Source organism: Myotis nattereri (assembly GCF_964212035.1).
Source record: "Myotis nattereri genome assembly, chromosome: X".
NCBI lineage: Eukaryota > Metazoa > Chordata > Mammalia > Chiroptera > Vespertilionidae > Myotis > Myotis nattereri.
Window position 1 is genome coordinate 40,810,228 of NC_138078.1, and position 24,638 is coordinate 40,834,865.

The 24,638-nt window shown below is 41.9% G+C and overlaps 1 protein-coding gene and 1 pseudogene across 2 annotated transcripts in view; both read right to left on the minus strand.

The window, feature by feature from the left end:
* Nucleotides 1-24,638, minus strand: part of LOC308510763 (vascular endothelial growth factor receptor kdr-like) — a 435,828-nt gene that overhangs the window by 319,184 nt on the left and 92,006 nt on the right. Inside the window, exon 3 of the mRNA XM_081080791.1 lies at nucleotides 7,210-7,430. Coding sequence (XP_080936917.1) covers nucleotides 7,210-7,430 — 221 coding nt within the window. The remainder of the gene's footprint in view (nucleotides 1-7,209; nucleotides 7,431-24,638) is intronic.
* On the minus strand, nucleotides 928-1,452 carry LOC308510768 (S-phase kinase-associated protein 1-like; annotated as a pseudogene). The gene has a single exon. The product of its transcript is annotated as an S-phase kinase-associated protein 1-like (transcript).

Genomic DNA, 24,638 nt, shown 5'->3' on the forward strand with positions numbered 1-24,638 from the left:
TCAAAATATTCAAACACATGGATGATAAATAGCATGCTACTAAACAATGGATTACCAAAGAGATCAAGGAAGAAATAAAATATATCCTGGAAACCAATGAATATACAACCCCAAATCTATGTGACACGTGAAAACAGTCCTGAGAGGGAAGTTCATAGCACTACAGGCCTACCTAAAAATAAAAACTCTCACCAGGCTCACCAAGAAACAGAGAGGAATAAATAAAATCAGAAACAAAAGAGGTGAAGTAACAACTGACCCCACAGAAATACAAAGGTTCGTAAAATAAATACTCTGAGCAACTATATTCCAACAAACTGGACAACCTGTATGAAATGGACATTTTCTTAGAAAAATACAATCTTCCAAAATTCAATCAGGAAGAATCAGAAAGCTGAATAGGCTGATAACTACTGATGAAACTGAAGCAGAAAAAACAAACAAACAAAAAACCAACAACAACAAAAAACTTCCAACAAACAAAAGCCCTGGTCCGGACAGTTTCATAAGGGAGTTTTTTTGTGTGTTTTTGTTTTTTTTTTCTATTTCAGAAAACTTTTGCAAGTTGTTTTATTTACAATGCCAACTTTTGAAAAGTCACTAAACTAAAGTTAACTGGACAATAAACTAGGCAGAAATCGCTTTGCAAAGAGAGGGAAAGCCCAAAATGCCACTTTCTATAGAGAACCCACAATTCAGTTTTATTCAGAGCAAAGAAAAGATATTTTGATCATACTGGAAGAAACTCAGCCATAGGTTTGGAATCTGTACCCAAACTACACATGCAATGAAGACAATATTCTGCTAATACAATTGATTTGCTGCTGAATTTGTCTACTGTTTGTCTAATATTAACAATTATAAACAGAGCAGTGCAACTAGTATTTGGAACAATCCTTACAGTGCTACAGTGTCAGGCACAACTTTTCACTTCTCTTCACACCACTGGTTCTCTTTGCATACCTGGGCTTCCTCTTATTCCGTAAAGTCATTTTTTTACATTGAAGGTCTTTCGAATCTCTTCAGGGGTTTTCCCCTTGATCATATTGGCAACAGTCTTGCATGTAACATCAAGCAAACCTTTGATGTCTAAATAGTTTGCAGCCAGAATTAGTTCAAATAGTGTTCCTTGGTCAACTCTGAAGAATTCTTGGTCCCAAACAGAAATATCATCTGTTCGCTTTTCTTTGTTTTCATCATCCTCAGGAGGAGGAGGGTCATCCTTGTGGTGGGTGCATCACTGAATGACCTTTTTTAATATTGCTGCATTAACATTTGGTAGAGGAACTGGGTCATCATCGCCTTCATCATCCATTCCCAAATCTTCTAACATGGTCTTGATAGTCACAGATTGTTTGGCAATTTCAACATCAACTTCAAATATCTCTCCATCAGAACTCTGCAATTTAATTGAAGACATGGTGCTGGGTCTCAAGGAGAGAGCAGGCCAGAGGCTGATGAGAGCCGGGCAGCATCAGCAGAACCAAAAGGAAAAAGGTGGAGAACAAGGCCACTTGCCTCATAAGGGAGTTTTATCAAACATTCAAATAAGAACTAACACCTATTCTCCTCAAACTATTTCAAAGAATTCAAGAGGAAGAAACATTTCCAACCTCTTTTTTATGAGATCAGCATTATCTTAATTCCAAAACCAGATAAAGACACCAAAAAGATAATTACAGGCCAATATCCCTAATGAACATAGTTACTAAACTGCTCAACAAAATATTAGTAAACCGAATCCAGCAATACATGAAAAAGATCATACACCATGACCGAGTAGGATTTATTCTAGGGATGCAAGGTTGGTAAATATTCACAAATCAATAAATGTGAGACATCACATAAACAGATTCCAAGACAAAAATCACATGATCATATCAATTGATGCAGAAAAAGCATTCTACAAAATCCAACACCCCGTTTTTGGTAAAAACTCACAGCAAAAAAAAAAAAAATCAACCAATCAATCAATATAAATAAATAGGGGGGAAAACTCTCAGCAAAGTGGGAATAGAAGGATCATACCACAACATAATAAAAGCCATAAATGGCAAACCTACAGACAACATCATACTCAATGGGCAAAAACTAAAACCATTGCCCCTAAGAAGAGGAACAAGATAGGAATGCTCACTATAACCACTTTTGTTCAACACAGTACTGAAAGTCCTAGCCACAAGGATCAGACAAGAAGAAGAAAAGAAAAGGCATTCAAATTGGAAAGGAGGGAGTAAAACTGTCATTATTCGCAGATGACATGATATGTACTTAGAAAATCCTAAAGACTCCATAAAAAACTACTAGATTTAATAAATGAATTTGGCATGTACCAGGCTACAAAATTAACATCCAGAAATCTATGGCATTTTTATATACAAATAATGAACTCTCAGAAAGAGAAACTATAAAAACAATCCCATTTACCACTGCAACAAAAAAGTTAAGATACTTAGGTATAAACTTAACCAAGGAGGTAAAAACCTGTACTCTGAAAACTATAGGACATTGAAAAAAAAAGCTAGAGCAAGATATAATCAAATGGAAGAATACACCCTGTTCATGGATTGGTAGAATCAACATCATTAAAATGTCCAAACTACCCAATGCAATCTATAGATTCAATGAAATCCCTATTGAAATACCAATGGCATATTTTACAGATCTGGAACAAACACTATAAAAATTTATAGGGAACCACAAAAGACTTGGAATAGCCATAGCCATCTTGAGAAAGAACAAATTTGGAGGAATCACAATACCAGATAACAATTTATACTATAAAGCCAATGTACTAAAAACAGCCTGGTACTGGCACAAGATCAGGCATATAGATCAATGGAACAGAACAGTAACACCAGCTATCGAACCATGCTGTTATGTTCAGTGAAAATGTGACAAAGGAGGCAAGAGCATCCAATGTAGTCAAGATGGTCTCTTCAATAAATGGTGTTGGGAAAATTGGACAGGCACATGCAAAAAAAAAAAAAAAGGAAACTAGGCCAACAACTTACACCATACACAAGAATAAATTCAACATGCATAAAAGACTTAAATGTAAGTCGTGAAACCATAAAAATCATAGAAGAAACAATAGGCAGCAAAGTCTGACATCTCTCATAGCATTATCTTTACCAATACATCTCCTGGGGCAAAGGAAACTAAGGAGAAAATAAACAAATGGGACTACATCAAAATAAAAAGCTTCTACACAGCAAAAGACAACATCAACAAAATGAAAAGAGAGCCCACTGTGTGGGAGAACATATTTGCCAATGATACATCCCATAAGGGGTTAATTTCCAAAATATGTAGGGAACTCATACAACTTAACAAAAGGAAGACAATCCAACTAAAAAATCAGCAAAGAACCTAAATAGACACTTCTCCAAAGTGGACATGCAAAAGACCAAGAGACATATGAAAAAATTCTCAAAGTCGCTCATCATCAGAGAGATGAACATTAAAATGACAATGAGGTATCACCTCACACTTGTAATCATGGCTATAATCAACACATGATAAGTGCTGGTGAGGATTGGAGAAAAGGGAACCCTAGTATACGTCTGGTAGGAATGCATACTGGTGCAGCCACTGTCGAAAACAGTACGGAATTTCCTCAAAAATTTAAAAAAGGAACTCTCATTTGACCCAGTGATCCCACTTCTAGGAATATATCCTAAGAAATCAGAAACACCAATCAGAAAGAATGTATGCACCCCTATATTCATAGCAGTACAATTTACCATAGCTAAGATTTGGAAGCAGCCAAAGTGCCCATCAGCAGATGGGTGGATAAAAAACTGTGGTACATTTACACGATGTAATACTATGAAGCTGTAAAAAAGAAAGAACTCTTACCATTTGCAGCATTCTGGATGGACCTGGAAAGTATTATGCTAAGCAGAATAAGCCAGTCAGAGAAATATGTGTCACATGATCATACTCATATGTGGAATCTAATGAACAAAATAAACTGATGAATAAAATTGAACCAGAGACATAGAAGCATGGAACAGACTGACGAATTTCAGAGGGAAGTCAGGGATGAAGGAGTGGGAGAGGAGTGATTAACCTGGGAACTTATATGCATATATGAATAGCCCATAGACACAGGCAATAGAGTGGTGAAGGCTTGGGAGGGGTGGGTATGGGTTGGAGGGGGTCAATGGAAAAAAAAACACAAATAAAGAAGACATCTGTAATACTTTCAACAATAAAGATTTTTTTAAAAAAATCTAAAAGTGCATATACCATTAAATCCAGCAACTCTACATTTCTTTGGTATATATCCAAAGATAATGAGAACACTAATTTAAAAAGTTATAAATGCCTCTATGTTCATTGCAGCATTATTTACAATAACTAAGATATGGAAGCAGTCTTGGTGTCCATCAAATTATGAATGGATAAAGAAGATGTGATATACAATGGAACATTACACAGCAATAAAAAGAATTAAATCTTGCCATTTGTAGCAACTTGGATGGACCTAGAAGGTATTATGCTAACTGAAATAAGTCAGGCAAGACAAACAAATACGGTATGGTCTCACTTATATGGGAAATCTAAATCCAAACCAAAACAAAGGAACAAACAAAACAAAACAAAAACAGACCTTTAGAAACAGACCAAAGGGATAGTTACCAGAAGGCAGTGGGTGGGGGATAGAAAAAAAGGAAGTGGATATAGTCAGTAATACTGTGATAATTTTGCACAGTGACAGATGATTATTAGAATTAGTGGGGTAATCACATTGTAAGGTATGTAAATGTCAAATCAATATATTGTACATTTGAAACTAATATAACCTATGTTATATTATATACCAATTGTACTTAAATTTTAGAACTATTTAAAATTTCAGATCCCAAAGCCTCATTCCTAGTAATTATTTATTTTAAGACTCCAGCTCTCAGAATGCAAGCCAAGCCTAGAAGGGTCTTGCATATACCGAGGCTCATTATCCTCATACTAGTAGCCCTGCGCATGAATCCGTGTGCCAGTAGCTCTCCACAGGGCCTGGCCCCTCCACGCCCGCTGCCCAGAGGCCCATCCGTGGCCAGGGTGGAATGCTTGCTTTGTCTCTGCGGTGACGAAGCAAGCATTCTGCCAGGCCGCTCATGCTGCCCACTCTCAGTGGCCGCCCCCCCCCCCCCCATGACTGGGGGACTCTGGCGCGACTGAGAGGACTGGGTGCCACCATCTTGTGGCTATGGGCACAGCCATCTTTGTGACAGAGTGGTGGTTAATTTGCATATTACCCTTTTATTAGATAGGATTGTCCCCTATTTGGGTCAGCAGCATGATGTCCAGGGGGTGAGAATTAGGACAATGAGGACATAAACTTTTCTGAAAGGGCCACAAAAGGGAAGTTCAGGGAGAACAACGTCTCTAAGTAGAGCTTTCATCTTCGTGATCTGAATCAAATCTCAAGAGCTTCATATTTAATTCCAAATCTGAGTGAGGAGCTCAAGACAACAAGACTTCAATCTTCATCCAAGTTTGAAGTGAGGATTAAGAGTTGGCAAGCAAAGAATGGGGCCCTAATTCCTTACGCTAGCACTCTAGGGCTTCCCAAAATTTATCCCATCATTTCTGTCTCAGCCTATCTCCTTGTCAACACCCTGGTCTTCTGGCAGGCTGGTATGCACCCTGAGCCTTAAACATACCTGGATGATGATATGTATTTATTGTACCATTGCCCTTTCACCACCTATACACCACCACCCCTCTTCCCTGGGATTCATCATAGAGCAGTGAAGGTTGTTTCATCATTTCTTTTGCATGACAACATAGAGTTTACAAAATGTTTTCATATATTTTATGCAATGCCTAGTAATTGTAAGGCATTGCGAGAGTTTACAAAATGTTTTCATATATTTTATGCAATGCCTAGTAATTGTAAGGCATTGCATTAAAAGGTTTTATACATATCACCTCTAATCCTTATGAAAAGCCTTCATTTTATAGATGAGGAAGCTGAGAATCAGAGAGATTAGTGACTTGTGCTAAAAAGCAGTGGAATCAGGACTAGAGCTGTTTTCACCTCATCCTCAAACAAACAAACGCCAGCCGCGGAAACGGGGAAGGCTTAGTTTCTGTAAACTCTTCTCTTACCGGCACTGCATGCTCTGGTCAGCTCTTCAGGCTGTCCCCTTTAGGCTCAGTCCTCCGTGATCACAGAACCCAGATCTCAAATGCCCTGGAGCCAGGAATCCCACGGATCTCCTTTCCCCAGTCAGGGGCTGTGCCTGCCCCAAGGGACGCGGCTGTCTGCCACGCGGTCTCCCTCGGACCCTCTGGGTTCAGAGGTCTGGCAAACTTTCCTGCCTAAATCCCTGGTTTTTTTTACCGTTCCAGGGGAGTTCTGCCCTTCCCGGCTGCAAACCGCCTCACCAGCTGAGTAATTTCGCCAATTTGTGGTGGGTGTTATTAGTTTCAGCTGCTTACTCCATTTGCTCCGGGACACGACCTGGGATGCGTCTGCCTATATTGCAGCCATCTTCGGAATCTCCTCATCCTCATCCTTCATACTACAGTCCCTTAGACCTACTTAACCTGTGTCTTTGGAAGCCCAGAAGGACTGTGGGTTGCGATTAGGTCTTCTTCAGGGCCAACCTTGCTGCTTTATAGAGATTGGTTGCCAGTTAATGTATAAGAAAGTGAAAATATGGCTCAGAGAGAGATGAGGTATATAAGAGGAGCCAAAAAAACAGGTTTCTGAAAGGCACTCACTGTGCTCTCAAGAGGAAATTATAACCCAAAAGGAGCAATAATCCAGCACCCAGCACCATAGCCTCAAGTCACAGAAGTTCTGGAAAGGAAATTCAAATGCTAAGAGCCTTCCTGGTGATCTAGAGATAGAGGAAAATCAAACAAAGCTTGCCTGTAGCTTGTCAGTGGCATCTACCTCTCCACAGCCACTTTCTTTCACATACCACTGGTAACTACTTGAATTTTGAATGAATCATATTTTTCTTGTCTCATGGGGTCAGAGATCAAGAACTTCATCTTTGTAAAGCATGTGGATGTAATGGTAAAACTGGATGTCATTAACAAAATTTAAAAGCAGAAGGTGTGTTCTTGCCCTACTGTTCTCAGAAAAGCACTCCAACTTATTCCAAGCTTACCTGGGGTTTTATGCATCTAGACATCCACGAAAGAAAGCAAAACCCTTCAGTCCCAAAGCAGTAGGCACTCACTCACCTTTGACGTAAACATACACGCTGGTCTTGCCATTAGGATCCTTGATGTCAGCGACATCCTTGTAGCTACATGTGAAGTATCCAGTGTCACCAGCTTCTGTGTGGAAGATGGTGAGCTGGTTGCAAGTAACAAGGGGGTTATCAGAGCAGGGGTGTTCCAAGATGCGGGCCCGACTCCCTGCAGACCCCATGCCCCAGGTCCAGGTAAGGGCAGCCAATCCCCTGAAAACACAATGCAAAAAAAAAAAAAAAAAAAGCTGAATCAGGTATGGTAGTGGCACTGAAGAAGTAATGTTGCTTCAGCTCCCAACCTGAGTTCTGAAGGAAGAGTTATAAAATATTAGTTCCCATGGAAAAAAAAATGTCACAGAGGATTGGAATACCTAGCTATGGGCATGAGATGCTAAAACAGTGAGTTAAGGTTTTTTTTTCCTTCTCCCTGTCTCCCCCTATATCTTCTCATCTACTCAATCTATACACCCAGCCCAGTTCTCTTCATCAATGCATTGGCTTGGGAGTATTTAACATTAAACATCTAAAAGCAGAGGGAAAGACTGAGTTAAGTGATCCCTAGGTCCTTTCTTGATTTATTGTTTATACTTGGAAAATGAGAACACCACGACTCAGGGAAGTAAAGGGCTTTGCCCAGAATATTGTTGGCAGGACCCAAACTCAAGGTCATATGTACTAGGTCCTAGTCTAGGTTTTTATTTTTGAATTATACCTTCTTGCCTCATGGAATTTATAAGGCTTTTTCGGCAAATGAGTTGTAAAAAGACATGTGGCTGGATGACCTCTCCCTGCACTTTCTGGGAGAGAACCAGGGACAAAATTAATTTTAAATTTATTATATATCTTCCATGTACAGACAAAACAACAGTACTCCATATCTTCGTCTCAATGATGATTATTTTCTCCTCCTCCCACTTCCTCATAACAAGAAGAATCCGTGTCACAGTCATTGAAAATATACAGGGAGGACAAAAGAACCTGCATATCAAGTCTCAGCATTTACCATTGTTTAGTTATAACAGCCCTCAGCATAAGTGGAAGACAATGGAAACTGGGGGCAGGATGGAGTCAGATTTGACTCCAGTTCTCATGTCAAAGACAGATACCCTTACCCATATCATATATATCATCTCCAGCATTCACACACTTGCTTGAACACTGTTTATCATGACCCGTAAATTCACTGAAGTGAAGAGAAGGTAAACCATAAAGTTGTGTGGGGAGCCATTGCTCACCTTGAGTACATTCTTCAAAAGCAATGCATTTCAAACCATTTTGAAAAGATAATATGTTACCATGATTGTGGTTAAGACTACTAAAAAATAAAATGGGAGTTTATAGACAGCAAGACCAGGAATCAAATAGAGAACAACAGTACAGATCCTGCCCACATTCTAACTCCTCATGCTCTAACTCTTGCACCCTCCATTTGCTATCCACTACCTACCACTGGAGTCTCTGTTCCTATTTGAATGATGATCTCTTTATGGTATGTCCAGCTTCATTCTGGGGGGTCTTCAAATAAACTATGTGGCCTCAAAACCAGACAGCCTAAGAGAAGGTGTGTATAGATTGAATCGTGTCCCCCACAAATTCATATGTTGAAGTATTAGCCCCAAGAACCTCAGAATGTGATTATATTTGGAAATAGATAAATAAGTTTAAAGGAGGCCATTTGAGTGGGCCCTAATCCAGCATGATTAGTGTCCTTATAAGAAAAGGAGATTAGTACACACAGATACCAGAGATATGCACACAGAGAGAAAATATCATGAGAAGCCACAGTGAGAAGGCAGCCTATCTTTAAGCCAAAGAAGCAGGCCTCAAGAGAAACAAAATCTGTTAATAGATTTATCTTGAAATTCTAGCCTCTAGAACTGTGAAAAAAAATAAATATATGATGTTCAAGCCACCTAATATTGGTTATTTTGCTGTGGCAGCCCTAGCAAACTAATAGACTCTCTGAACTGTTATCAGCTGCTACCTGAAATTCTGTTGTCTTTGTTGGGCTTTGGATCCCATGAAAAATTGTTCCTAGAGTTTTCATTTCCTGACACTTATCTTCCTTGCTTGACTGGAGTCTCATACCTTCCCCTTAGACCCAACATTACGGATCTGATTTTTTACCCTATGTATGTAGTACCTCTAATGGTCCCAGTCCACCCTAACCTAGCCTGTAAAGTCTTCAGGATTATTCTACATGGTTTGCTCTGACACCAGACAAAAGCATGTACACAAGCAGACAGTATCTTGGGTATAGCAGTAGCCAAAATTGTTTTTTTTTTAAATTAAAGCATAGTTCACATAGAACATTATATTACACTAGAGGCCCGGTGCACAAAAATTTGTGCACTTGGGAGGGGGTGGTCCCTCAGCCCGGCCTGTGCCCTGTCGCAGTCTGGGACCCCTCAGGAGATAACGACCTGCTGGCTTGGGCCTGCTCCCGGGTGGCAGAGGGCAGGCCCAATCCCTAGGTGCAGCCCCTGGTCGGGCTCAGAGCAGGGCCGATTGGGGAGTTGGGGTGCTGCCCCCTGTCATGCACAGAGCAGGGTGGATTGGGAGGTTGCGATGCCACCCTCAGTCACTCTCAGGGTAGGGCCGATTGGGGGGTTGGGGCACCGCCCCCTGTCACACTCAAGGCAGGGTCGATGGGGAGGTTGCAGTGCCACCCCCTGTCACGCACAGAGCAAGGCCCATCAGGGGGTTGAGGAGTTCCCCCCTGTCACACACAGAGCAGGGCCAATCAGGGGGTTGGGACGCTGCCCCCTGTCATGCACAGAGCAGGGTCAATCAGGGGGTTAGGAGCTCCCCCCTATCATGCACAGAGCAGGGCCCATCGGGGGTTGAGGAGCTCCCCCCTGTCACTCACAGAGTAGGGCCAATAGGGGAGTTGGGGCACCGCCCCCTGTCACACACAGAGCAGGGCCGATCAGGGGGTTGGGGCGCCGCCACTCTCACACTCAGGGCAGGGCCAGTGGGGAGGTTATGGCTCTACCCCGTCACACACAGAGCAGGGCCCGTGGGGTGGGGGTGTTGGGGTGCCACACCCTGTCACACACAGAGCCGCAGGGTGATCAGGGGGTTGGGGCACTCCCCCTATCAGGCACAGAGCAGGGCCGATCAGAGGGTTCGGGGGCCTTCCCCTGTCAGGAACAGAACAGGGCCAATAGAGAGGTTGTGGCCCCACCCCCTGTCACACACAGAGCCGCAGGGCGATCAGGGGTTTGGGCGCTGCCCCCTGTCATGCTGATCCCGGTGCTGGGAGGCCTCGCGGCTCCGCTGATCCCTTTTACTATATAAAATAGAGGCCTGGTGCATGGGTGGGGGCTGGCTGGTTTGCCCTGAAGGGTGTCCTGGATCAGGGTGGGGGTGCCTGGCCAGCCTGGATGAGGGGATAATGGCTGTTTGCAGCTGGTCACACCCCCTTCAGGGTGGGGGTCCCCACTGGGGTGTGTGGCCAGTCTGGGTGAGGGGCTGAGGGCTGAAGCTCCCAACTGCTTCTTTTTTTCTTTTCTTTTTTTATTCTGGGCATGCTTTAGCTCTGGCTCCAGCTCTGAGGCTTCCGCTGCTGAAAGCAGGTATCTGGTTTGTTTAGGTTCTATAATCGAAACTCTGTATCAACTCCAGCTCTGAGATCCCAGCTCACTGAAAGCAGGTTTCTGGGGTTTTGTTTAGCTTCTATATTTGTTACAATGTTTCTTAAACTGCAAGCTCAGAGGCCGGCAAGGCAGGCGGGGAACATTGGAGTCCTCTGTCACCGAAGCAAGCAAGCTTCATGTTAGTTTCAAACTGCCTGGCTGCTGGCCGCCATCTTGGCTGGCAGTTAATTTGCATATTGCCCTGAGTAGCCAATGGGAAGGGTAGCGGTCATACGCCAATTACCATGGTTCTCTTTCATTAGATAGGATAGTGATTCACATTTATAGTCCTTATAATGTTATCACAGTAAGTCTAGTAACCATCTGTCACCATACAAAGTTATTACAATAATATTGACTATTTTCCTTATGCTATATATTACATCCCTGTTAATTATTTTTATAACTGGAGATTTGTACCTCTTATCCTCTTTCACTTTTTTCACCCATCCTGCCAACCCCTCTAGCACCATAAATATTTTCTCTGTATCTATGGGTCTGTTTCTGTTTTGTTTTATTTGTTTGTTTGGTCATCTTAGATTCTACAAATAAGTGAAAACATGGTATTTTTTCTTTCTCTGTCTGACTTATTTCACTTAACATAATACCCCCTAGTTTTATCCGTGTTGTTGTAAATGTCAAGACTTCATTTTTAACACTATATATATATTTAAATTTGTGTTTTTGTTTTCTTTGGATAAATACACAGAAGTGGGATTGCTACATCATATGGTAGTTTCATTTAAAAAATTTTAAGGAATCTTCCTACTATTTTCCATAGTGGTTGCACCAATTTTCAGTTCCACCAAAAGTGCACAAGGGTTCCATTTTCTCCACATCCTCACCAATATTTGTTATTTGTTGACTTTTTAAATAATAGCCATTATGAAAGGTGTGAGATGATATCTCATTGTGGTTATGATTTGCATTTCTCTGATAGGGATGTTGAATTATCTTTTCATATGTCTGTTGGTTATCTGTGTGTCTTCTTTGAAGAAATGCCTGCTCAGATCGTCTCCCAATTTTTTTTCAGATTGTTTGTTTTTCTGATGTTGAGTTGTATGAGTTCTTTTTATATTTTGGATATTAGCCCCTATCAGTCATATAATTTGCAAACATCTTTTCCCATTCAGTAGGTTTTTTGTTTTGTTTTATGGTGGTTTCCTTCATTAAGCAAAAGCGTTTTAATTTCATGTAGATCTATTTGTTTAGTTTTGCTTGCCTGAAGAGACATCCAAAATATTTCTAAGATTAATGTAAAAGACTTCACTGCTTATGGTTTCAGGTCAACATTTAAGTCTTTTTTAAATTTATTTTTTGTATACGTTTTAAGAAAGGAGTCCTGCTTTATATTTTGTATGTATCAGTTCAATATTGCTAATACCATTTCTTGAAGAGACTATCTTTCACCCTTTGTATTTCCTGCCTTTTTTGTTATAGATTAATTGAACATATAAATGTGGGATAATTTCTGAGCTATCTCTTGTGTTCTATTGATTTATGAGTCTGTTTTAGTGCCAGTACCATACTGTTTTGATTACTATAGTTTTGTAGTATAGTTTGAAATCAAGTAGTGTGATACCTCCAGCTTTATTCTTTTTTTTTTTTTTTAAATATATTTTATTGATTTTTTACAGAGAGGAAGGGAGAGAGATAGAGAGCTAGAAACATCGATGAGAGAGAAACATCGATCAGCCGCCTCCTGCACATCTCCTACTGGGGATGTGCCCGCAACCCAGGTACATGCCCTTGACCGGAATCGAACCTGGGACCTTTCAGTCCGCAGGCCGAGGCCCTATCCACTGAGCCAAACCGGTTTCGGCCAGCTTTATTCTTTTCCATCTAGATTGCTGTGGCTGTTCAGAGTTTTTTTGTTTGTTTCTTTGTGTGTTTTTTTGTGTGTGTGTGTGTGTGTTTTGTGTGTGTGTGGTTCCTATAAATAAACCAAAAGTATAAATTAAATAAAAATATAAGTAAAGGGTGTCCCAAAATTCAAGCAAGATTTGAATTTTACACCATTTGTGCCGTAAAGTGTTGCTAACGAAAAAAACAGATAGCATGACAGCTGACAGTTCAGGGTTATTCAAAAGGGAGTGCTACTGGTGAGCATTATGCTTAGTGAAATAAGCCAGACAATGAAGGAAAAATACCACATGATCTCACTCATTCATGGATAATAGAGACCATTATAAACTTTTGAACAATAATAGATACAGAGGCAGAGCTGCCTCAAACAGATTGTCAAAGTAGTGGGAAGGCCAGGGAGGGTTGGGGGGGCAGGAGGGAGGGGGGTAGGAGATCAACTGAAGGACTTGTATGCATGCATATAAGCATAACCAATGGACATAAGACACTGGGGGGTAGGGGAGGCCAGGGGATTGTCAAGGGCGGGAGAAAAAAAAGGACACATATGTAATACCATTTGTAATACTTTAAGCAATTAAAAAAAACAAATAAATAAATAAAATAAAAAATGGAGTGCTACACGAAAGAACAATGCGTTTTCATTGTTGAGCAATATTTTAAAAATAATGAAGGTTTGGCAGCTACAGTTCACAATTTTCGTGCAAAATATGGTCGGAATAGTGATTTAACTTCATCAACTGTGAAGAGATTAATTTAAAAATTTAGGGAGACTGGATCAATTAGTGATCTTAAACACTCTGGCCGTTCTTCAACAAGTTGTTCAACACAAAACATTGGAGCAGTTCTGAGAGTGTTGCTGAGAGACCAGGGACATCAATTCAGCACCGTGGTCAAGAATTGGACATTTTGAGCAGCTCTTGAAGGCCATTTACCTGATATGCTATTCCATACATAACCTTATACTGTATACTTTATGAATCAATAAAAATTTACAATTTTTAATTATAAACCTGTGTTTTCTATCAAAATTACTTCTTGCATGAATTTTGGGACACCCTTTATTATTTTTCTAGTTCTGTAAAAAATACCATTAATATTTTCATAGGGATTGCATTACATCTGTAGAATACTTTGAAATGAACATTTAAAAAATACTAATCCTTATATTCCATAATAATGCCAAATCTTTCCATTTATTTGTGTTATCTTCAACTTCTTTCATCAATGTGTTATACTTTTTAAAGTATAGGCATTTTGCTTTCTTGGTTAAATGAATTCCTAGGTATTTTTTATGTAATTGTAAATGCAACTGTTTGCTTAATTTCTCTTTCTGATAATTCATTCTTAGTGTATAGATATGCTACTGATTTCTGCATATTAATTTTGCATCCTGCAACTTCACTGAATTTATCTACAAGTTTTTATAGATTTTTAATCAAGTCCTTACGGTTTTCTCTCTATAGTGACAGATTTACCTCTTCCTTTCCAATTTGGATGCATATATTCCCTTATCTTGTCTTATTTCTGCGGCTAGGATTTCCAATCCTATCCTATATAATAAAAGTCTAATATGCCAGGTGTCCGATGGTCTGTTCAACCAATCAAAGGATAATATGCTAATGATATACTAAGGCCTCTCAACCACTCATTATGACATGCACTGACCACCAGGGGGCAGACAGTAGACCAGTCGACCAGTTGCTATGAAATGCACTGACCACCAGGGGGTAGACCAGCCGTGGGCAAACTACGGATCGCCGGCCCATTTGAAATGAATAAAACTAAAAAAAACAAAGACTGTACCCTTTTATGTAATGATGTTTACTTTGAATTTATATTAGTTCACACAAACACTCCATTCATGCTTATGTTCCGGCCCTCCGGTCCAGTTTAAGAACCAATTGTGGCCCTCGAGTCAAAAAGTTTGCCCACCCCTGGGGTAGACGCTCCAACTGGTAGATTAGCCTTCTGCTGGGGACTGAATGAGAAGGGCTGGACACACCCTGGAGCCCTCCCATGGTCCCTCCCCAGCTGGCCAACCTCTCGCATCCCTCCCCAATCCCTATCCCGCTCTGGTGGGGTCCCTCAGTCTGGCCTGCATCCTCTCGCAATCTGGGACCCCTCGAGAGATGTTGGAGAGCCGGTTTTGGCCCATTCCCACTCAATGCAGGAGCTGTCTCTTGGTGTTCAGTGTGGTCCCCCAGGGGGAGCTCTGCTCAGCCAGAAGCCGGGCTCATGGCTGGCGAGCACAGTGGCTGTGGCAGGAGCCATGACAGCACTAACAATGTCCAACTGATGGCTTAGGCCCGCTCCCCACCGGCAGTAGGACATCCCCTGAGGGCTCCCAGACTGCGAGAGGGCACAGACCGGGCTGAGGAAACCGCCCCCCACCCCCCCATCAGCCACCAGTTTTGTTGGATATGGAACCTCTTGGGAGAAACTTTGGCGCAGTCCAATGCCAACCACTTGTACCACGCTTGGGGCAACTTGACAGTCTCTATAATGTGAAGCAAGACCAGTCACTGTTTGTGCTGGGCTTGGGGCCACTTGGGAAATGTTAAAATGTTAGTTGAGGCCAGCTTCCATGTGTGGGAGGTCTAGAGTTTCTCAGAATATGTTATGAGTTGATCCAAAGGTGGTTGCCATGTATGGTGGGTCTAGAGTTGCTTTGGAAAGGCTCTTGCTAGGGCAATGCACACAGCTTTAACCAGGTTAATCAAGATGACAGATTTGGTGTCTACCTATACCATGCCAGCCAAGTGGAAGGAGAGTGCAAAAGAAACACATAAAAACAACACCAACAGCACCCATCAGTGCTTCCATCTTCAGAGAGAACTTCCACTGATCCCTGTACCTCTCACAGTCACCCTAATGTTGTTCTGTTTAATTTATCTCCATTTGAGCTAGGTGCTTCTTAAACTGCTACCTCTGCATTGGAGCTTAGAGCTGGTGACTTTGTTCTTGGGGTCTTTAAGAGGAGCATCTCAGTCTCGCCAAGCCCTTTGTCTCTTTCAGATGCAATCCCTGCTGGTTTTCAAAGCCAAATATTATGGGGAGTTCTCTTTCTACCACATATTTTTTGAGCTGAAGAGCCAGGTGTGGGGCTTGGACCCTCAGTCCTCAGGGCAGACCACTTCCACTATGATTTCCTTCTTGTTTGTGAATTACCACACTTCAAGATCTGATTAGACCACATCTCTATCCCGCTTACCCATCTCAACATGGCTTATTCTTTAAATCAGCAGTTCTCAACCTGTGGGTGGCGACCCATTTGGCGATCAAACGACCCTTTCACAGGGGTTGCCTAAGACCATCCTGCATATCAGATATTTACATTACGATTCATAACAGTAGCAACATTACAGTTATGAAGTAGCACTGAAAATAATTTTATGGTTGGGTCACAACATGAGGAACTGTATTTAAAGGGCCAGAAGGTTGAGAACCACTGCTTTAAATCCTTAGTTATGGGAATTCTGTCCAGCTAGTTTTTATATGGTTCTCAGCAATGCTTGCTCTATATTTAGTTGTAATTTTGGTGTGTTTGTGGGAGGAGGTGAGATCAGGCCATATCTACTGTCTTTACCAAACCTCCATAAAATGGTTTCTATGAAGGGCCACATAAATATTTTATACTTTGTGAGTCTCTGTCTAAAATTCTTCTTATTCTTATATACATATCCTTTAAACAAACAAACAAAAATAATTGCTGAAAGGGCTATAATTTACTGAGTTCAGAATTTTTGTCTCAGCCTAAGTGGCCATCAGCAGATGAGTGGATTCAAAACTGTGGTACATCTATACAATGGAATACTACACAGCTGTAAAAAAGAAAGAACTCTTACCATTTTCAACAGCATGGATAGACCTGGAGAGCATTATACTAAGTGAAATAAGCCAGTCAGAGAAAGATAAATATCACATGATCTCACTCATATGTGGAATCTAATGAACAACATAAACTGATGAAGAGAAATAGACCCAGAGACACAGAAATATCGAACAGACTATCAAACCTCAGAGGGAAGGCAGGAGAGGATGGCATGAAGGAGAGATCAACCAATGAACTCATATGCATATATGCATAACCCATGGACATAGACAATTGGGTAGTGAAGGCTTGGGTAGGGGGCAGGGGCAGGATGGGAGAGGTCAATGGGGGTAAAAGGGGACATATGTAATACTTTTAACAATAAATATTTTTAAAATAACAAATAGCCCTAGCCAGTTTGGCTCAGTGGATAGAGCATCTGCTTGCAGACTGAAGAGTCCCAGGTTTGATTCTGGTCAAGGGCACATGCCTGGGTTGTGGACTTGACCCCCAGTTGGGGGCATGCAGGAGGCAGCCAATCAATTATTCTCTCTCATCATTGATGTTTCTATCTCTCCCTCCCTCTCCATTCCTCTCAGAAATTAATAAAAAATATTTTTAAAAAATAACAAATAAAAAAATAAAAACAAATGTTTATATTTGAAACAAACAGACAAAAAAGAATTTGTGCCTCTACCTAATGTCTGAATTCCTACTACAGAACCCCAACATACTGATCCTCAGTTTCAGTACCTCTAGTGGTGGGCAAATCCCCATCACCCTCTTTTCCCCAAAGTAGCCCATTCTATCACTAACAAAATATCTGAAAATTATTGGTTCTTAATAAGGAATACATTCATGTCATACTAGACTTTACTTCCATTGTCTGTAGAAGAAATCTGTGGAAATATACCTTACCAAAATAATTCAATATCAGCTGGACATGCATTAGATTAGCAGATTTGATGAAGTTGGGGCACAGGACTTATTATTTAGGATGGCGGGCAGAGGGTGGCTAGGATATGAGGATCTTTAGAGAGAGAAGACTTGGGAAGAAGAGCAAAAATGAAGGACTGGGGTGATTAGAGAGGGCTGGGAGTAAAGGAGGAGAAGTTGTTTAAGTTTATTCATACAGCACACTCCCGAGGGAAAACCAAAATGGCAGCATAGGTTAATGCCAGAGATTGCTGCCTCGAACAACCACTTCAAAAAACAACTAAAAGACAGAACGGACATCATCCAGAACCACAGGAAGGCTGGCTGAGTGGAAATTCTACAACTAGGAGGAAAGAGAATATCATACCCAGACTCAGAGGAGGCGCAGTGCTGAATTGAAATACTAAGGTGCGGAGTGCACGCAGAGTGGGCTGGCGGCGGAGGGCGCAGTTGTTGTTTTCAATTGGGAGGGAGTCTCAGACTCTGAGCTCCAGATCCGGGCGAGTCTCTAGGGACCCAGACTCAAACAGGAGAAGCGGGGCTGTCTGGCTTCGGTCGGAACTCGAAGGCAGCTTTCTCTCCCAGGTTTGCAGCGGTTGCTGGGACTCTGTGAGGCAGAGCCCCTAGGGACAGAACTGAGAACAGCCATAACTGCTCACTCCGGCCCACCCTGTAGATCCCCGGGGACCCGACCCACCCAAGCCCTGCCCAGAGCCATTTGCCAGATAGCCTCAGGCAAACGCTAGATTAGCACTGCCCTAGAGATCCAGCACAGAAGCTCTCCCACTGCAGACACAGCGGACTCTCATAGTCAGTTAGCCTGGAGGTCAAATCACCCCCGGTATTGCCGACAACAATCAAGGCTTAACTACAACAAGACTGCGCACAAAGACCACTAGGGGGTGCACCAAGAAAGCATAAAAAATGCGGAGACAAAGAAACAGGACAAAACTGTCAATGGAGGATATTAAGTTCAGAACCACACTTTTAAGGTCTCTTAAGAACTGTCTAGAAACCGCCCATAAATGTAGTGAGATCCTCAAAAAATCTAATGAGACCTTGATGTTATGATAAAGAACCAACTAGAAATTAAGCATACACTGACTGAAATAACGAATACTATACAGACTCCAAACAGCAGACCAGAGGAGCGCAAGAATCAAGGCAAAGATTTGAAATGCGAAGAAGCAAAAAACACCCAACCAGAAAAGCAAAATGAAAAAAGAATCCGAAAATACGAAGATAGTGTAAGGAGCCTCTGGGACAGCTTCAAGCGTACCAACATCAGAATTATAGGGGTGCCAGAAGATGAGAGAGAGCAAGATATTGAAAACCTATTTGAAGAAATAATGACAGAAAACTTCCCCCACCTGGTGAAAGAAATAGACTTACAAGTCCAGGAAGCGCAGAGAACCCCAAACAAAAGGAATCCAAAGAGGACCACACCAAGACACATCATAATTAAAATGCCAAGAGCAAAGGACAAAGAGAGAATCTTAAAAGCAGCAAGAGAAAGAAACTCAGTTACCTACAAGGGAGTGCCCATACGACTGTCAGCTGATTTCTCAACAGAAACTTTGCAGGCCAAAAGGGAGTGGCAAGAAATATTCAAAGTGATGAATACCAAGAACCTACAACCAAGATTACTTTATCCAGCAAAGCTATCATTCAGAATGGAAGGTCAGATAAAGAACTTCACAGATAAGGAAAAGCTAAAGGAGTTCATCACCACCAAACCAGTATTATATGAAATGCTGAAAGGTATCTTTTAAGAAGAGGAAGAAGAAGAAAAAGGTAAAGATACAGATTATGAACAACAAACATGCATCTATCAACAAGTGAATCTAAGAATCAAGTGAATAAATAATCTGGTGATCATAATAGAATCAGGGACATAGGAAGGGAATGGACTGACTATTCTTGGGGGGGAAAGGGGTGTGGGAGATGCGGGAAGAGACTGGACAAAAGTCGTGCACCTAGGGATGAGGACAATGGGTGAGGAGTGAGGGTGGAGGGTGGGGCGGGAACTGGGAGGAGGGGAGTTATGGGGGGAAAAAAGAGGAACAAATGTAATAATCTGAACAATAAAGATTTAATTAAAAAAATAAAATAAATAAAAACAAAAGTTTATTCATACAGCACACTCCCAATTTAGACCTATTTTTAACTCCCATCTCTGAATATTTGGTTGAGCCTAAGAGGACACTTTTGAAAATATTCTAGGAGTGTGAACTGAGTTCTAGAGATTCCAGTAGCAGATTCTCATGCATGTTTGGGTCTGAGCAGTTGGATACTTGGAATGACTATGCCTTCTATTCCTGATAACATCCTAGGGAAAATCACATGCCAGAGTCTTGGGCTTTCTCTCAGGCTGATTCATTTTCCCCATTCACCTTCCACAAGATTCTGGATTTGCCTGCAAGTGCACCAAAGGCCTACATATTAAGGCTTGGGAACTTGAGTAACTTGCACCAGGAATCATTACAAAGGCCCAACTGAACATAAGGAAGTATGCTCAATCTTTGTTGGAGCTAGGAAAGAAAGTATGAGCTCATCCTGTTCCATGGACTTGTTAGACTTGGAAAGTATACAGTTGTACACATCTATAATAATAAAAGTATAATATGCTAATTAGACTGGACAGCTGAACGACCTTCCAGATGAAGCTGCAGTGGTGGGGGCCAAGGCAGAGGTGGTTAGGGGCAATCAGGAAGGCAGGCGAGCAGTTAGGGGTGATCAGGCAGGCAGGCATAGTGATTAGGGGTGATCAGGCAGACATGCAGAATGGTTAGGGGAGATCAGGCAGGCAGGCGAGTGGTTAGGGGCAATTAGGCAGGCAGAGTGGTTAGGGGTGATCAGGCAGGCAGGGGAGTGGTTAGGGGTGATCAGGCAGGCAGGCAGTAGAGCGGTTAGGAGCCAGCAGTCCCGGAATTTAGGATCGGGCCTAAACCAGCAGTCAGACATCCCCCGAGGGGTGCAGGCCAAGCTGAGGGACCCCCCCCCCGCATGAATTTCATGCACTGGACCCCTAGTATTTACATAATAAACAACTCATTGGCTTGGGCATCAGGAGAACTTGGTTCTCATATCAGAATCTTAACAAGTTCCTTCTCCTCTTCAGGCCTTGATATCCTCATCTGTAAAGTGGGCCTGATAGAACCTACCTCACAGACTTATTGAATAGATTTACTGAGTCAATCCATATAAAGTGCTTAGAGCAAAGCCTGACACAGAGTAAGTACCCAACAAATGGTATTTTTTATGGTTATCATCTTTAACTGTCATGGAAATAATTTTTGAATTACATTTTTTCACACTCCACTTCCACTACATCAGAATACCCTTTATGCTCTACCTTCAAAATGTAGTTGAGGCCAGCTTCCATGTGTGGCAGGTCTAGAGTTTCTCAGAATATGTTATGAGTGTAGGTGGGGCCATGTTATGCTTCAGGGGTTTCTAAGAGAGCCCAATCTGCCAGTACCTGGGACTCCTGCAATATCTAACTGTCCCTCACTCACCCACACACACACACCACACGTCCACACACACCCATCTCACTCTTTTACTCTGTCACATGCTCTCCCTCCCTTCCATTCAGAAGCTGACCACTTCTCTCGCACCTGGAATGCTGCAGTAGCTTCTGGCTCTTTCCCCTTTTAATCCATGTCTGTCACAGAACTCAGAATGAGACTTTTTAATGAGACTATATATATATATATATATATATAATATATATATATATAATATATATATATATAATATATATATATATTTAAAAATATAAATATATTTTATATTTATATATATTATATATATATATACACACACACACATATCCTATATAATAAAGAGGATTATGCAAATTAACCCTCACACCCTCATAAGATGGCTGCCTTATACCAGGTTGGCAGGGGGGTTAGTGAAGGATGACCAAATGACTGAACAGCAGGCTGTGTAGGGTGACCAGGCCGGCAGGGGGAACATGAGGGACTACCAGGCCAGGGGGGCAGTTGGGGGTGATTAGGCTGGAAGGGGGATAGTGAGGGGTGACTAGGCCAGTGGGGGGACAGTTGGGGGCATCCAGGCTGGTGGAGGGGCAGTTAGGGGCAACCAAGCCTGCAGAGGGGGGCAGTTGGGGGTGACCAGGCCAGCAGGGGGGGCAGTAAGGGGTGACCAGGCCAGTGGGGTGGGGGGCAGTTAGGAGCAACCAGGCTGTCAGGGAGTGTGCAGTTGTGGGTGACCTGGCCAGCGGGGGGGGGGGCGGGGGCAGTTAGGGGAAACCAGGCAGGCAGGCAGGTGAGTGATTAGGAGCCAGTGGTCCAGGATTGTGAGAGGGATGTCTGACTGCCAGTTTAGGTCCGATCCGTGAGACATCTCCCAAGGGGTCTCGGATTGGAGAGGGTGCAGACTGGGCTGATGTGACCCCCCTCCCCGCAAGAATTTCATGCACTGGCCTATATATATATTTTCACATCATTCCCTTGCTTAAATTCCTATAGCAACTTAAATTCAATATCCAAACTAGGGTCTATAAAATCCTGCTGCCACTCCACCTAAACTCCTATCTTTCTTCTTATTGCTTATTTTGTTACAGCCACACCAACTTCTTGCTTTTTATTGACCATGTCAAATTCACCTTATCTCAAGTTTTCTGCATTTGTTATTCTCCCTATCTGGAAAATTCTTCCTCCACATACCTGCATGACTCCTTGCTTTTTGTCTCTCTTCAGATGATGCTTCTATCCTGACCAACCTTTTAAAATAAACACCTTCCATTTACTCTGATACTTTACCATAGCACCTGTCATCTTTTTACATACCATACAATTTTCTTATTTGTCTTGTTATCTATCTCTCCCAGAGTGTCATCTACATGAGGGCAGGGATCTGGGCCCATTTTGTTCAGTATCATATCTTCTGCACCTAGTCCAGTGTCTGGTACATAGTAGGTGCTAAATAAATATTTGTTGAATATATAAGGAAACAATCCCTTTTTCTATCTACTCTGTGGGGTTGATGTGGGAATAAAATATATTAGTCTCTTGAAACAGCTTTGAAAGATGTATAGTCCAACTTTTGTCTTTTTAAGGCTATTTTATTTTCCTAAATGTACTTCATTCCAAATCTGTTCTGAAATTTCCAATTGATAGTCCTGGCTATTTTAACTTCTCTTTTGAGCATGCCTATCTTTTTCATTCAACTCTGAAGTCCTCCCCTAGAAAGCATGGAGTATGATTTACCCAGTTTTGAATATATGGCTATTCTCACCACCAGTCAGAATATTGTGCCTAGTACAGCAGACACACAGTAAATTACTCATTTTTATTTATTATCATATTCGGTTATTATTATTTGTTTACATCAACAAAATGTTTTCTATACAATAAATAAATGAAGGAGTATATATATCAACCAGTAGGGGGAAAAGACATCTTTAAGTGCAAGGGAAGAAATATTCAAAATTTTATTTCATTGTGGTGGAAACTAGAAGTAAGGCAAGAGCTCTTCCATTGCCCAGTTATGTGTCCTTTGGCAGATATTGTCAACATTTCAGTTCTCAACTTACACATTTAAAAAAGGGAGTTAGAGCCCTGGCTGGTTTTGCTCAGTGGATAGAGCATTGGCCTGCGGACTGAAGGGTCCCTGGTTCGGTTCCAGTCAAGGGCACATACCCAGGTTGTGGGTTTGCTCCCCAGTGGGGGGGGGGGGCATGCAGAAGGCAACCGATCAATGATTCTCTCTCATCATTGATGTTTCTATCTCTCTGTCCCTCTCCCTTCCTCTCTGAAATCAATAAAAATATATTTTAAAAATGGGGGGTTAGAGGAGCTCCTCATATTTCTGAAAATTTCTGAAGAGTTATTTGTGATTTCACAAGCCATTCCTCCTTCTCTCATCCCTCCACCTCTACCTGAGAAACTATTAGACTGTCATCCAGATGAACTTTCTCTAGGTTCCTCTTAGCACTGAATCAAATTTTCCCTAAAGTACCAACCAGCCTCCCTGCCAAAGCCAAGCCTGTCTCAATTGCATTACCTGGGGTTGAGTGTCTAAGATGTATGGTCAATTAAATCTGGATTCTATGAGACTGAAGGTCCTGGTGTTAAGGGCCATTAGAATACACTTGGCTTAACTTATGTCAGCTGGATTCAGTGTGAGAGCAAAAGCCACGCCCTGGAGGTGGGACCAGTCAAAGACTGGACGCCACCCAGTCTGACTCTCCCACCCAGTGTTAAGGGGATGGATCTCATGATGTCAAAGGCCCACCCAGATGTGATGTAACTTCCTGTAATTCGAGTATATAATAAATCAGCTTTCGGAGCTGGCTCTCTCTCTGTGTGCTACGTCCCTCCAGAGGGCAGGCACCACACCCAGACCAAGCTTGTAATCTATTTTATGTCTGTCTTTCATTATTCTTTAATCCCAAAAGCACCTCCTAGTTTGCATGAACTGGTTCAAGTCTCCCCCTCCATGCAGGATGCGGAGAGGAGGCCCCTCAGCCCCAGCGCGCTCGGTATATCCTGGAAAGTAGCTCTTTTTTTTTTTTTTTTTTTTTTAAGTAGTGAATTCTTTTTTTTTTTTTTATTGCTCAAAGTATTACAAAAAGTATTACATATGTCTCCTTTTTTTTTCCTCCCACCCTTGACAATCCCCTGGCCTCCCCCACCCCGCAGTGTCCCATGTCCATTGGTTATGCTTATATGCATGCATACAAGTCCTTTGGTTGATCTCTTACCCACCCCCCTCCTGCACTCCCACCCTCCCCGGCCTTCCTGATGTAGTTTGACAGTCTGTTCGAGGCAGCTCTGCCTCTGTATATATTTTTGTTCATAAGTTTATAATGGTCTTTATTATCCAGAAATGAGTGACATCATGTGGTATTTTTCCTTCATTGACTGGCTTATTTCACTTAGCATAATGCTCTCCAGTTCCATCCATGCTGTTGCAAATGGTAAGAGTTCCTTCTTTTTTATAGCAGCATAGTATTCCATCATGTAGATGTACCACAGTTTTCTAATCCATTCATCTACAGATGGGCACTTAGGCTGTTTCCAGATCTTAGCTATGGTGAATTGTGCTGCTATGAACATAGGGGAGCATATATCCTTTCTGACTGGTGTTTCTGGTTTCCTGGGATATATTCCTAGAAGTGGGATCACAGGGTCA